Here is a 15,870-nt window from a genome sequence, read left to right as displayed (position 1 = left end):
ATAATTACAAAAAATGCACAGACTAGGCTACATGGCTCCAGTCCTTTGTCACAGTAAAACAAACCCCCCAAAAAACAAAAACAACAAAAATAATCTGAAGTATCAAAATAACAGGGTTGTAAATAGGCTGGTAAAACTACACCTGAGCATTCCTTTCCCCAACCAAAGTTGTGTTCAGTCACACATCCAAATCAAAGTAGCACATGTGTATAAAACCAAGCGGCTAGGCATGCAGACTGCTTCTACAAACATTAGTGGAAGAATGGGTCACTCTCAGGAGCTCAGTGAATGATATTTTATTAACCTGTGCAACAAGTCCAGTCATGAAATTTCCTTACTCATGAGCTCATCAAGAGAGCTTCATGGAATGAGTTAATTTCCATGGCCAAGCCGCTCCATCAAAGCCTCATAACACCAAAGGCAGGTCAGGTGAGTGAATACCTTTGGCAATATAGTGTACGTACACATATCAAAGAACAAAGTAAAATACCCAATGCATGCATTTTAGCACTTATTGTGCAAATCTAATTCTGCATGTAAGCAGCTCTTTGTCTCTTATATGGTCACAGTGTATGAGACGTATTCATAATTTGAAGAAAAGACAGACAGGTGGAATATATTTAGTGTGTATTTCTCATATATCTTGCCAAACAGCTACAGTAAAACCAACAGCAAAGGTTTTGCCGTAATTTAAATGTAATAAAACAAGAGAGAAAAAGCTAGGACCAGTAAAAATGAAAAAAAAAAAATGAAAAAAAGAAAAATGAAAGAACCCTACTACTACTCTGAGTATAAATGCATAGTGTAGTTCAGTCTACCTCACTATAGAGCTGTGCTCATTTCTGCAGTAATATCCACAGAGTTGAAGCATGTCGCTCCCTATTCATACGTTCCCTCATGTCTCCGTCAAAGTGATTTTCAGTAATTCATGCATGGAAAGGATAAATGGAATGCTTCTCTATTTCCATCTATTTGTCCAAATCCATTCGGACCTTTTTTTCATTTTCCATTTCCTACACTGAGCGAAAATCAATTCAACATAAAGTTCCAAAATCAGCCTTCCTCTCTAAAAGCACTCGGGTGTCTGTAATCATTGTGCTGGAGGAACCCAGCCATCTGTGATTACTTCACCACTGCTTTCTTATTGTAAATTAACCCGGTAACTATTCTGCTCCATCACTTGCATCTGCTACAGCATGACTGTGAAACAGTTACAGTACATCTGCTGGCTGTGCGATGGAATGAGAATGGGAAGTACTCAGTTAGCAGACTTCGTTGCTGTACTGTGCCGAGGAAGGGAACCTGCAGAGGTCAAACAAATCTGTGATTTGGGATCTGTGAGTTAGACAAGGTTTCTGTTATTAACTGATAAAAAATATTCTTTGAGCAAAAGGAAAAAAAATCCATTAAAAATGGCACCTAAAGTACACACAACATTCAACAAACTAAGTTAAAAAATGCATGTTTTTTTAATGAATGCAAGATATAGACATATTTTAAAATTGTAATGTAAATATAGCTGTAAAGTGGCCTATAGCTAATTAGTATCTTTATTAATAATACATGCTCTGATTAAGTAGCCTACCTATCCTCTTTAGATGGATTTAGATGGACCTTAATGCAACATTTTGATGGCTTTTTAATGTTGGCTGAATGCAAGGCTTTCATTAAACATTCATTCTACCTGATGGTGTTCTTCTAAAGTCCAGAAAGTAAGTGCTTTAATGCAACATTAACACTTAAGGCTTATGTAAAGATGGACAGTAACAGTAACATTCACTCAGGGAAACTTCTGACTCAACTGCTTTAACTTTAGCATGTCTTTGAAAATACTTGAACAGACTTCAGGGTCGCATCTCCAATTTTATTTTATTTATTTATTTATTTATTTTTACAAAAAGACCCGGAAAAGAGAAGAAATAGCTCATTATATGTTATTTTCTTTGCACGTCTACATCTGAATTCATTTTTGACCTTCTGTTTTATCATTTCTGCTTGAGATGTTTTTTAGAAAGGTACTTTAGGTTCTTCTTGAGCTGTTATTCCACCAAAGTGAGGATATTTGTACTTGAGTATGGGTTTAGGCTGCTTAGAACACTTCTGCCTATTTATACAGCAATCTCAATCATTTCAAAAACCTTGACTCTCACTGAAATATCTTGAAAAGTCTAAAAAGATTTGTATTAACCTCTTAAACTCATAAGAAGAAGGTGAGTTTTTAGCATTTTTTTCTCACTCGTCTAACTATTCAGCTAGTCTGCACTACTCTCAATGAAGTAACTATTTGGGTTGTATAAGAACATTGAGTGTTAAGGGTTAAATGACCCAAATGTTTCTTGCTGTCTTAATATTTCAGTTATTCCAGCTACAGTTTTGATATTACCTCTGGTTGGGTAGTTGGATGTTGGAGCCAGGAATGATGACACATTAGCCAATATCAAAAAATTGTCCAATAAACTTCTTTACTGGAATCCAGACAAAATATGTGCTATTTTTTATGCTTGAGGTTGGTGATTTCAGTGGATAACAATACATTATGGAGTATTTTGTGTATCCTAACACAATAGCAAATGTCCACAGATAGTGAAATACCGATTTAAATAAACACAAATGGATAGAAGTAATAAACTGGGTTCGACTATTGTTATTACCACTGTTAATGTGCAGGGTAGCCATCTTGGATTCTGAACTTAGAATTGATGAGGCTCTGCTCAACTTTCAGAGCAGGAAATCTAATTTGTTCAGGGAAATTTCTTGCTAGAAACTTATAACTTGTTTGTTCCAATTTGTTCCAATAGAATGCATCAAAAGTATTAACTGTTGGACAATTACTTGATAAAATGACCCTATACATAAAAAGAAATAAGTTTACAATAAGGAAATGGCACCAATTTAGTGGAATGGCACAAAAAAGTGACAAACCTAATGTTTATTTTTATTTAATTATTTTAAGTTCTAAAACCAAAAACCTTCAATCAAAAACATTCCAAAACCTGCCATTCATTCCAAAGTTCTTAATGAAGACAACTTCTAAAAATATTCACTGTTTTTTTTTGAGCTGTTTACAATATATTCATGTAAAAATGAATTACTGTCCTTGTCTGCTGTAATTTTTTTTTTGCATTTTGCTTCACACTCACACAAATACAAGTATGATATACTTGCAGATTTTTATGGCATTAAAAATAATTGTGCAGATGTGCAGAGTTGATTGTGATAGAGTTATGAAAATGAGTACTGGAACATTAGAAATCACACTGTAATCTCAGGGAACGTACCAAGACCCATGTTTTTCTTTTCTGCCAGACAGAGAATTTAATACAAATAAGATAAAGACAGATAAAAAACAAATGGACAATAGAGCTGAGCGCTGTACACAAGTTTGAACCCACAGGTTTGAAGGATTTCCATTTGGAGCTCAACAGAGAATATGTTTGAAAAGCTGAACAGATCAGGCTGTTCCTTCTGCCGCTGTCTGCTCCCTCTGAACTAAAGAGTCGTATTGCCAGTGTAAATCACTTCAATCATTCCTTTGTGCTCCTTTCCATCTCCGGCTGTGGGCCTACACGCTGAAATCATTACAGCGGCTTATCCCCGCACCACACAAACAGGCTAACACCCGTATTAGCATCATCCAACACAAGGCAGCAAAGAAAGCGGCAGGCTGGGCGAGGTGAATATAAAGTCTGCCATTTATGAGTCTGCTCGCTGTATTGCTCAAAGGGGGTCAGAGAGATGTTGTTTGTTGAATAGCCTCCTCAAAACATCACCCAGTCAACAACACTCATTCATCAGCCTTCTGATCAAAGTCCTGTTTACATGGGAAAAAAGCACACCTGTCCAACTGCTCATTTACGCAAATGTCGAATCAGCCAATCACATGGCAGCAAAACTTTTAGGCATGTAGACATGGCCAAGTCGATCTACTGCAGTTCAAACCGAGCATCATGGGGAAGGAAGGTGATTTAAAGGACCAATATGTAACTCATTTTCAGTAGTAAATGATAAAATGATCAGGATGTATCATCAGATATTAAGGAAACATGTTGAGTGAAAGCACTGGCAGCTCTTTTCAGCAGGGCTTCAGCAGTAGGTTCCTATTTTAAATGTGCAGTCCGTCCCGGAGTTTTGTTTCAGTTTTGTCCTCTGACTCCGCCTGCTGCTCCTTCCCCAACACTAACTCCACCCCCGAGGTTGCCAGCACGTACAACGATCACAGCACAGCAAAAGAGCTAGCAGGGCTGGTTCAGTTAAACCTCAGCTACACAGATTCAAAAGCATCAACAGGTCAAAAAATGCTCAGTGACCAAAGAAGGAATATAACAAGGGTGAATATTGGCAGTGAGTTTAAAAGTAGGAGACTTAGAGCTCAAATAGTCAACAAGACCAACCCTGCTACTTTTCTCCTGACCACAGGTGTCAACGCCACAGCCTACCTGAGCACTGTTGCTGACCATGTCCATCCCTTTATGACCACAGTGTACCTGTATCTTCTGATGCTACTTCCAGCAGGATAATGCACCATGTCATAAAGCGTGAACCATCTCAGACTGGTTTCTTGAACACGACAATGAGTTCTGTACTGTACTGGAATGGCCTCCACAGTCACCAGATCTTAATCCGATAGAGCAGCTTTGGGATGTGGTGGAACGGGATATTCGCATCATGGATGTGCAGCCGAAAAATCTGCAGCAACTGTGTGAAGCTATCATGTTAATATGGACCAGAATCTATGAGGAATGCTTCCAGTTGAATCTATGCCACGAAGGGTTAAGGCAATTCTGAAGGCAAAAGGGGGTCCAACACGGTACTAGCAAGGTGTACCTAATAAAGTGGCCAGTGAGTGTATATGCTACAGGACCATGTTTACAGGATAAGTTTGGTCCAGACCTTTGACATTTTAATCAGTTTAAGCCCAATCAATTATTGTATAAGAAGCCGTGAAGCATAGTCTGAACCAAAAGACCAAATTTTGGTCCACTTCCTCTTGCATTCACAGTTAATCCTGTTGGATGTGGTTCGTCCTTCTTGGTGTGCTGACATTTCCCTCGATACCGTGGCTCTTGATGCATCACAAAGACTTGCTGTCTTGGTCACAGATGCTCCAGCAAGACGTGCACCAACAATTTGTCCTCTTTTGAACTCTGGTATGTCACCTATAATGTTGTGTGCATTGCAATATTTTGAGCAAAACTGTGCTCTTACCCTGCTAACTGAACCTTCACACTCTGCTCTTACTGGTGCAATGTGCAATTAATGAAGATTGGCCACCAGGCTGCTTCAATTTAGTCATAAAATGACAGATGTTTCAGTTACATTGTCCAACCCCTGTATACCACACATTAATTCACAATAAACTGCCTGATAAAAATAATAAATTCTAAAGCTTGTGTTATCTTTATAGCCATACATTTAAGCCTACATGAATTCATACGGGGACAAAATCACAGAGACGCTCTGCTTATAATTGTATCACTCCACCTACACGCCGAATAGCTCTACAGAGACTACAGGCTTGCCATAAGCAACGGGTTGATGTGAGGCGCTGCAGTGGTTCTGTGACGGAACGTTCTTCAGAATATAGACACAGTGACTCACCCCAACCTCCACATGATCCGAGCCCTTGTCATCTTGCTTGTGAAGAATCTCAAAGTAGTATCTTCTAGAGGCAATAAGACTGAAAAGAGACAAGACAAAAAAAAAACAAAAAACATCTCAATCAGTTCATTGTCATGTGCAACCATCCATAAGTCCCATACCGTCCTTTTATTTGAGTTGAAGGTTCATAAATAAAGTACCAGTCAAAAGTTTAGACAAATTCAGTGTTTTTCATCATTTTAAAATATTCTGTATTGTAGACTGATACTAAAGTCACTCAAGCTTCTGATTTAAATAAATCAGAATATGTTTCGTGTTTTAGATTCTTCAAAGTAGCACATCTTGCTTAGATGACAGCGTTGCACATCTTGGCTGGATTTTCTCAGTCAGATTTATTAGGTACAGTCACCTGGAATGACCAGCTTTCAGTTAACAGCTGTGCTGAACTTGTCAAGAGTTAATTACTTGATTTTTTTGTCTCGTAATGTTAGTTTGAGAGCATCAGTTGTAAAGTTGTAGACTAAAGTTGTAAGAGTTGGTAGACTGTAAAAAGCCTTTTTGAGTAATGTTTTAATACATACTATGACAAGAATTACTCAACTAATTACAGAAAAAAAAAAACATTTTAGAAATGAAGGCCAGTCAATCTGAGAAAAAAAAAAAAATCAAGACCATTGAAATTATCCTTAAGTGCAGTGGCAAAGACCATCAAAAACATTATGATGAAACTGGCAGGAAGACAGGAAGAGTTACCTTTGTTCCACAGAATAAGTTCATCAGAGTTACCAGCCTCAAAAACACAAGCCAACTGCTCCCTAGATAAGAGCACCTAAATGCTTTACATTTTGTAATAAGTATTTTGGTTTGTTTAACAATTGAAAAGAAAAAAAAAAATAAAACTTTGAATGAGGAAGTGTGTCCAAACTTTTGACTGGTACTGTACTGTATATGCACATTATTTCCATTCATGCACACATTCCCCATTTGATACAAAGCAAACATAGAGGTGAAGGTGATAAAAGAGGTCAGAATGAAACAGATTTGCGGCCTCCTCATTTTCAGCTTGTGCGAGTGAGTCACTCTCCTCATCATCATCCAGCCTCTGATTCAAGCACTTTTCTTCAGGTTTAATGTGTGAAGTCACACTTTAGTTGAATGGAATCTATAACTTTTAATATCTGCACATGTTTTTGAGTGCGTGGTTAAAATCAGTAGGTTATCAACAGTGTTAAGGTCAAGGTGAGAGACAGGTGAACCCTTTATAAAAATAACCGCATATTATAAAACTTAAATTGAATTTCTGTCCACTTATTAATCTTCTAGCTGGTAAGATGTAGTAAAACTCAACAAAACTGTACAGTATATTTCTATATACAAGAGAAGTGATGTATTGACCAAGTGCAGTTAGAAAAAAAGGCCTTAAAAAATCGAACATTGTGGTTATAAGAACCAAACAATGGGGGAAAGTCTCCCAACAAACAATAATGTATACAATAATACAACAATAATAACTCATTGTGCAGTCAAGAATGATCTCAAAATAAATATGGTGGTGATTAAGGCCAATCACAGTATAGATGAGACCTTAAAAACAAACAAATTAGTATTTAGGACCAATAACAGTCAGGTCAGGTCTCAGAAAAAAGTGGTAATTAGAACCTTCACAGTAAGGGACCAATCATTGCTTTTGGGGACAAAACATAGCAATTTAGCATTTAAAGAGCCACTAAACTTAAACCATAATTTTTAATGAATAGATGAAATTGTGCTGCTTTGAAGTAATAAAAAAACAGTTCTGCTTAAAATTTTAGAAATATTTCCCAAGCTGAAAAAAAAAAAACGATTTTATTGCAGTAGTTTCCGCCTCTGCATCCCCCTTACAGGTTCTACTGTGTCCGTGTACTTTGTGTCCGTGTCTCACCGCTATCAGAGGCACACTGCTGTTGCTGCAGCTCAACCAATCAGCTCTCCCTTCTGCCCTGCCTCTAAACCCATACATCACTCAGTGCCCCGACCAAACTCCTCCTAGCATTTTTTTTTTTGCCTTTCAACATTTCAGCTAAGGGTGAAGTCAGCTAAAATTAGGGGTTTTAGTGCCCCTTTAAGAGATGACAATAAGTAGTACAAACCAATCATTATTAGGAGGAGGTGTCAGAAAAAAACAAGAGGTAATTAAGATCAATGAGAGTAAAAGGGAGGTTTCAAAACCAACAAACTGGTGATTGGGGCTAATCACAATAGGGGGATGTCTCAAAAACGAACAAGAAAGTGGTTATGACCAATACACTGGTATACAGTGAATAGCTCTATTTGAGTAATGTTCTAATACATATTATGGCAAGAACTACTCAACTAATAAAATAAAATACAAAAAACAATTCAAATGTGTCTCAAAACAAACAAGAAAGTGGTTATTATGACCAATCAAAGTATTAGGGCAGGTCTCAGAACAAAACTAATTGTGATTACGACCAACAACAGTAAGGGGAAAAATCAGAACACACAAATAGGTGCTCAGGACCAGCTAGAGTCAGGGGGAGGTCTCAGATTAAACATAGTGGTGATTATGACCAATTAAGGGATGTCCCAAAACAAACAAGGTGATGATTAGGACCAATCACAGTCAGCAGGAGGTCTCAGAACAAAGTGATAATTTACAGTTATAAACAGCATGCAGTGTGAACATTACTTTGATTCCCCAAAGTACTGCACTATTTTACTCCAAATGTGTTTTATTTAGAAGTTTTGTTTTTAATTTACAGATGTAAGATAAAGGTTAGATAAAGTAACAGATCTTTTAGTTGCATGTGAAGTGAAAGATTTGATGGACAGCTACAGCAGAGGTGCATGACATCAGCCCCTGGAGGACCAGTCTCCAGAAAAGTTTGTTAGTTGTCCTACTCAAACACACATACTTCAACTCATCAGTTAATTATCTGACAGACTGTGTGTGTTTGAGTCAGGAATCCTCCAGCTAACTAAGCTGGAGTCCAGGCCATTCAGGACTGGAGATGTGCACCTCTGATTTACAGTGAAGCACAGAGGTAATGTGTTGCTGTAAGACCTAAAACTATACAGAGAGACATTCAGTACCGCTCAAAAAGAGCTAAAGACGCTAAGTGATAGAACAGCTCCATTTGTGGCCTCCACACTTTTGGTTTGCGTGAATGAGTCACTTTCCCTTTTTCAGAATTCTCCACCACCCCAATACAGCATCGCTCATCTAATCAAAAACACATCTCATCCAATTGGCCCACATCTGCTGCGCGATATTCAGAATTAGACCCTCGTCTGGTTTTACACCTCGTTAGACTTCCCAGAGCGCCATTCCAAACACAACCGTCAGCCGCCGGCTCGCTCCGTCACACTGCGTGCAGCCAAATCTGCTGCTTTATCTGAGGAGCTAAAAGGCAGTGCCAAGGCCTGGCATGAGGCTCCTCCTCTTATTTACATGCACTAATTATTTTGTTTGGTTTTTGTGCCCCCTAGAAGTTTGAGAGATTATATTTACAACACGCCGCTTCTAAAGAGTAAATGTGCTCATGCATATTCATGAGGGAGGCCAATGTATGAAATGAATAATTCAGATGTGAGCATGGATGTCTTGTTCATGAGCGAGTGTGTATGAGTTTGTGTGTGTGTGTGTGTGTGTGTGTGTGTGTAAGTAAGAGAGAGAGATAGCTGAGCAGCAAAAATAGCAATACCAAACACAAACTCAGTGAGAGGGGAAGAGTAAGGTGAAACCACACTGAACTCTCTTCATCATGATACACAATCCTATTACCTTCCCCAGATCAATGAGAGCTCAAAACGTCTGAGTGTCACAAACTGATCATCTTCTAAGAGAAGTGAAGATGAGATCAGAGGAGAGAAGGACAGACAGTAAAAGTGAGAAGCAGGAGATCTAGAACAATGAACTGAGGAAGTTAAAGAGTAAAGATCAAAACACACTGACCCAGAGTTCTCCAACAGACAGCAAGAACTAAACCTCAAGAACCAGTGTGAACATTCTAGAGCACTGTGACTGGGAGAGAACATTACAAGACTGTGAGACTGATGGAGAACCATGTGACAAGTTTTAGAGAAGGACATTCTAGAATCATGTGATTGATGCAGAACAATCTACTGACAAGAAGATATTTTACAACTGACAGATGTTCTAGGACAGTGTGACTGACAAAGGATGTTCTAAGACAGTAAGACTGAAGTAGGATGTCCTAGAACATTGTGATCAATGACAAAGTATGTTCAAGAACAGCAAGACAGAAAAAGAATGTTCAGGAAAAGTGTTACTGAAGAAGGAAGTTCTAGAACAATAATACAGAAGAAGGTTCTAGGGGTGGGTTTCCCGAAAACAATCAATCTTAGCGAATAACGAATGAACTAACGAATGACGTGTGTAAAGAACGAGCCAGTTCTGCGAGTGTTTCCCAAAGAGCTTCGCAAAGCGAAAATTAACGAAGGAGGTTAAAGAACGTCTTTGTTGACTCCTCCCCCAAAACAGCGCGCTCAATTGATCCACAAATATCGATTCAGCACTGCCAATATACAGTATTTATTCACTATTACACCCTAAAAACGTAGAAATGTGTTGTATCAACAAAATTATATTGCTAAAGATACATATGACTAAATAAATACTCGAAAATCTAATCTATTTTAAAACATTAATTTTTTTTTACATTTTTAAAAAGTTTATTGTTAATATATTATATTAATAGATATTATACTAATATTATTAATAGTAATATTGATAGTAACATTAATTAGTGTGATTGCAGTAATGCAATCACAGTATTGTTCTTCTTAAGTCTTATTCTTCTTATTAGTGTGATTGCAGTAATGCAATCACAGTATTGTTCTTCTTAAGTCTTATTCTTATTATTATTATTATTATTAGTGTGATTGCAGTAATGCAATCACAGTATTGTTCTTCTTAAGTCTTATTCTTATTATTAGTGTGATTGCAGTAATGCAATCACAGTATTGTTCTTCTTAAGTCTTATTCTTATTATTAGTGTGATTGCAGTAATGCAATCACAGTATTGTTCTTCTTAAGTCTTATTCTTCTTCTTCTTCTTCTTCTTATTATTATTATTATTATTATTATTATTATTATTATTCCACCTGTTTTTTGTCCGGTTAACTAGTGCCGCAGTTTTCGAAATATCGACTTCGTTCAAAAGAGAAAACGTGCGTCCATATCGGGAATGGTGGGCTTGTATACAGCTTTCCGATCGGACTTACGTTTTTCGTAAAAACTTCGTAAGTACGCGTTTTTTTGCCCATTGAAAATGAATGGGCAGAACTTTGCACGCCCGTGGACGTCGCAATTTTTGAAATACTAAGATGAAACCAATTGAGGACCTGTAGAACTTATTGAGCTCTTTCCGAAAATATGCGTTACGAAAAGTTACGACGTACGGATTTCGTACGAATGTCGTACGAAGTGGCCCCATTGGAATGAATGGGGCCAATCGGAGGACGGCAGCTAGATCGAAGGACAGGTAGCTAGAACTCCAGTACTGTGTGTAATGGAGCAGCTATGGGATAAATCAGCGTTAGGTCAAAAGTTTGGACACCCCGGCCCCCCAGTACTGTGTGTAATGGAGCCACGGGTCAAAAGTTTGGACACCCCGGCCCCCCAGTACTGTGTGTAATGGAGCCACGGGTCAAAAGTTTGGACACCCCCGAACGGCCAGAGCAACCTAGCGTGCATAGCTGATTGATGTATTTGCACGTTGCGTAGCAACGTGCAAACACCATTTAATCAAATTTATGCATATACATCACCTAGCAACCACCTAGAAACACCATAGCAACCACCCCGGATACCATAGCAACACCTTAGCAACCGCCTAGCAACACCATAGCAACCACCTAGCAACCATCTAGCAACACCTTAGCAACCACCCCAGATACCATAGCAACACCTTAGCAACCCCCTAGCAACACCCTAGCAACCACCTAGCAACCACCTAGCAACACCTTAGCAACCACCCCGGATACCATAGCAACACCTTAGCAACCGCCTAGCAACACCCTAGCAACCACCTAGCAACCACCTAGCAACACCTTAGCAAACACCCCGGATACCATAGCAACACCTTAGCAACCGCCTAGCAACACCCTAGCAACCACCTAGCAACCACCTAGCAACACCTTAGCAACCACCCCGGATACCATAGCAACACCTTAGCAACCGCCTAGCAACACCCTAGCAACCACCTAGCAACCACCTAGCAACACCTTAGCAACCACCCCGGATACCATAGCAACACCTTAGCAACCGCCTAGCAACACCCTAGCAACCACCTAGCAACCACCTAGCAACACCTTAGCAACCACCCCGGATACCATAGCAACACCTTAGCAACCGCCTAGCAACACCCTAGCAACCACCTAGCAACCACCTAGCAACACCTTAGCAACCACCCCGGATACCATAGCAACACCTTAGCAACCGCCTAGCAACACCCTAGCAACCACCTAGCAACACCTTAGCAACCACCCCGGATACCATAGCAACACCTTAGCAACCGCCTAGCAACACCCTAGCAACCACCTAGCAACACCTTAGCAACCACCCCGGATACCATAGCAACACCTTAGCAACCGCCTAGCAACACCTTAGCAACCACCTAGCAACACCTTAGCAACCACCCCGGATACCATAGCAACACCTTAGCAACCGCCTAGCAACACCTTAGCAACCACCTAGCAACACCTTAGCAACCACCCCGGATACCATAGCAACACCTTAGCAACCGCCTAGCAACACCCTAGCAACCACCTAGCAACCACCTAGCAACACCTTAGCAACCACCCCGGATACCATAGCAACACCCTAGCAACCACCTAGCAACACCTTAGCAACCACCCCGGATACCATAGCAACACCTTAGCAACCGCCTAGCAACACCTTAGCAACCACCTAGCAACCACCTAGCAACACCTTAGCAACCACCCCGGATACCATAGCAACACCTTAGCAACCGCCTAGCAACACCTTAGCAACCACCTAGCAACCACCTAGCAACACCTTAGCAACCACCCTGGATACCATAGCAACACCTTAGCAACCGCCTAGCAACACCTTAGCAACCACCTAGCAACACCTTAGCAACCACCCCAGATACCATAGCAACACCTTAGCAACCGCCTAGCAACACCTTAGCAACCACCTAGCAACCACTTAGCAACACCTTAGCAACCACCCCGGATACCATAGCCACACCTTAGCAACCACTTAGCAACACCTTAGCAACACCATAGCAGATACCAGCCAGCACTGCAATCACACTCGCAGTTTCTGTAGGAACTGCAATCTAGTTATTATTATTATTATTATTATTATTCCACCTGTTTTTTGTCCGGTTAACTAGTGCCGCAGTTTTCGAAATATCGACTTCGTTCAAAAGAGAAAACGTGCGTCCATATCGGGAATGGTGGGCTTGTATACAGCTTTCCGATCGGACTTACGTTTTTCGTAAAAACTTCGTAAGTACGCGTTTTTTTGCCCATAGAAAATGAATGGGCAGAACTTTGCACGTCCGTGGACGTCGCAATTTTTGAAATACTAAGATGAAACCAATTGAGGACCTGTAGAACTTATTGAGCTCTTTCCGAAAATATGCGTTACGAAAAGTTACGACGTACGGATTTCGTACGAATGTCGTACGAAGTGGCCCCATTGGAATGAATGGGGCCAATCGGAGGACGGCAGCTAGATCGAAGGACAGGTAGCTAGAACTCCAGTACTGTGAGTGTATGGAGCAGCTATGGGATAAAACAGCATTAGGTCAAAAGTTTGGACACCCCGGCCCCCCAGCACTGTGTGTAATGGAGCCACGGGTCAAAAGTTTGGACACCCCGGCCCCCCAGTACTGTGTGTAATGGAGCCACGGGTCAAAAGTTTGGACACCCCCGAACGGCCAGAGCAACCTAGCGTGCATAGCTGATTGATGTATTTGCACGTTGCGTAGCAACGTGCAAACACCATTTAATCAAATTTATGCATATACATCACCTAGCAACCACCTAGAAACACCATAGCAACCACCCTGGATACCATAGCAACACCTTAGCAACCGCCTAGCAACACCTTAGCAACCACCCCAGATACCATAGCAACACCTTAGCAACCGCCTAGCAACACCCTAGCAACCACCTAGCAACCACCTAGCAACACCTTAGCAACCACCCCGGATACCATAGCAACACCTTAGCAACCGCCTAGCAACACCCTAGCAACCACCTAGCAACCACCTAGCAACACCTTAGCAACCACCCCGGATACCATAGCAACACCTTAGCAACCGCCTAGCAACACCCTAGCAACCACCTAGCAACACCTTAGCAACCACCCCGGATACCATAGCAACACCTTAGCAACCGCCTAGCAACACCCTAGCAACCACCTAGCAACCACCTAGCAACACCTTAGCAACCACCCCGGATACCATAGCAACACCTTAGCAACCGCCTAGCAACACCCTAGCAACCACCTAGCAACCACCTAGCAACACCTTAGCAACCACCCCGGATACCATAGCAACACCTTAGCAACCGCCTAGCAACACCCTAGTAACCACCTAGCAACCACCTAGCAACACCTTAGCAACCACCCCGGATACCATAGCAACACCTTAGCAACCGCCTAGCAACACCCTAGCAACCACCTAGCAACACCTTAGCAACCACCCTGGATACCATAGCAACACCTTAGCAACCGCCTAGCAACACCCTAGCAACCACCTAGCAACCACCTAGCAACACCTTAGCAACCACCCCGGATACCATAGCAACACCTTAGCAACCGCCTAGCAACACCCTAGCAACCACCTAGCAACCACCTAGCAACACCTTAGCAACCACCCCGGATACCATAGCAACACCTTAGCAACCGCCTAGCAACACCCTAGCAACCACCTAGCAACACCTTAGCAACCACCCCGGATACCATAGCAACACCTTAGCAACCGCCTAGCAACAACTTAGCAACCACCTAGCAACCACCTAGCAACACCTTAGCAACCACCCCGGATACCATAGCAACACCTTAGCAACCACCTAGCAACACCCTAGCAACCACCTAGCAACCACCTAGCAACACCTTAGCAACCACCCCGGATACCATAGCAACACCTTAGCAACCGCCTAGCAACACCTTAGCAACCACCTAGCAACACCTTAGCAACCACCCCGGATACCATAGCAACACCTTAGCAACACCATAGCAGATACCAGCCAGCACTGCAATCACACTCGCAGTTTCTGCAGGAACTGCAATCTAGTTATTATTAGTGTGATTGCAGTAATGCAATCACAGTATTGATCTTCTTAAGTCTTATTCTTCTTATTAGTGTGATTGCAGTAATGCAATCACAGTATTGATCTTCTTAAGTCTTATTCTTATTATTATTAGTGTGATTGCAGTAATGCAATCACAGTATTGTTCTTCTTAAGTCTTATTCTTCTTCTTCTTCTTATTATTATTATTCCACCTGTTTTTTGTCCGGTTAACTAGTGCCGCAGTTTTCGAAATATCGACTTCGTTCAAAAGAGAAAACGTGCGTCTATATCGGGAATGGTGGGCTTGTATACAGCTTTCCGATCGGACTTACGTTTTTCGTAAAAACTTCGTAAGTACGCGTTTTTTTGCCCATTGACAATGAATGGGCAGAACTTTGCACGCCCGTGGACGTCGCAATTTTTGAAATACGAAGATGAAACCAATTGAGGACCTGTAGAACTTATTGAGCTCTTTCCGAAAATATGCGTTACGAAAAGTTACGACGTACGGATTTCGTACGAATGTCGTACGAAGTGGCCCCATTGGAATGAATGGGGCCAATCGGAGGACGGCAGCTAGATCGAAGGACAGGTAGCTAGAACTCCAGTACTGTGAGTGTATGGAGCAGCTATGGGATAAAACAGCATTAGGTCAAAAGTTTGGACACCCCGGCCCCCCAGTACTGTGTGTAATGGAGCCACAGGTCAAAAGTTTGGACACCCCGGCCCCCCCCAGTACTGTGTGTAATGGAGCCACGGGTCAAAAGTTTGGACACCCCAGAGCCCCAGTACTGTGTGTAATGGAGCCACGGGTCAAAAGTTTGGACACCCCAGCCCCCCAGTACTGTGTGTAATGGAGCCACGGGTCAAAAGTTTGGACACCCCAGAGCCCCAGTACTGTGTGTAATGGAGCCACGGGTCAAAAGTTTGGACACCCCGGCCCCCCAGTACTGTGTGTAATGGAGCCACGGGTCAAAA

The 15,870-nt window shown here is 41.4% G+C and overlaps 1 protein-coding gene across 1 annotated transcript in view; it reads right to left on the bottom strand.

Annotated features, from left to right (window-relative positions):
• b4galnt4a (beta-1,4-N-acetyl-galactosaminyl transferase 4a) overlaps positions 1 to 15,870 on the bottom strand; it is a 289,838-nt gene that overhangs the window by 72,386 nt on the left and 201,582 nt on the right. Inside the window, exon 8 of the mRNA XM_022672115.2 lies at positions 5,599 to 5,677. Coding sequence (XP_022527836.2) covers positions 5,599 to 5,677 — 79 coding nt within the window. The remainder of the gene's footprint in view (positions 1 to 5,598; positions 5,678 to 15,870) is intronic.

Source organism: Astyanax mexicanus, chromosome 2 (genome assembly GCF_023375975.1).
Source record: "Astyanax mexicanus isolate ESR-SI-001 chromosome 2, AstMex3_surface, whole genome shotgun sequence".
Lineage (NCBI taxonomy): Eukaryota > Metazoa > Chordata > Actinopteri > Characiformes > Acestrorhamphidae > Astyanax > Astyanax mexicanus.
Note: the sequence above shows the minus strand (reverse complement) of the source record. Positions and strands in the feature narration are given on the sequence as shown.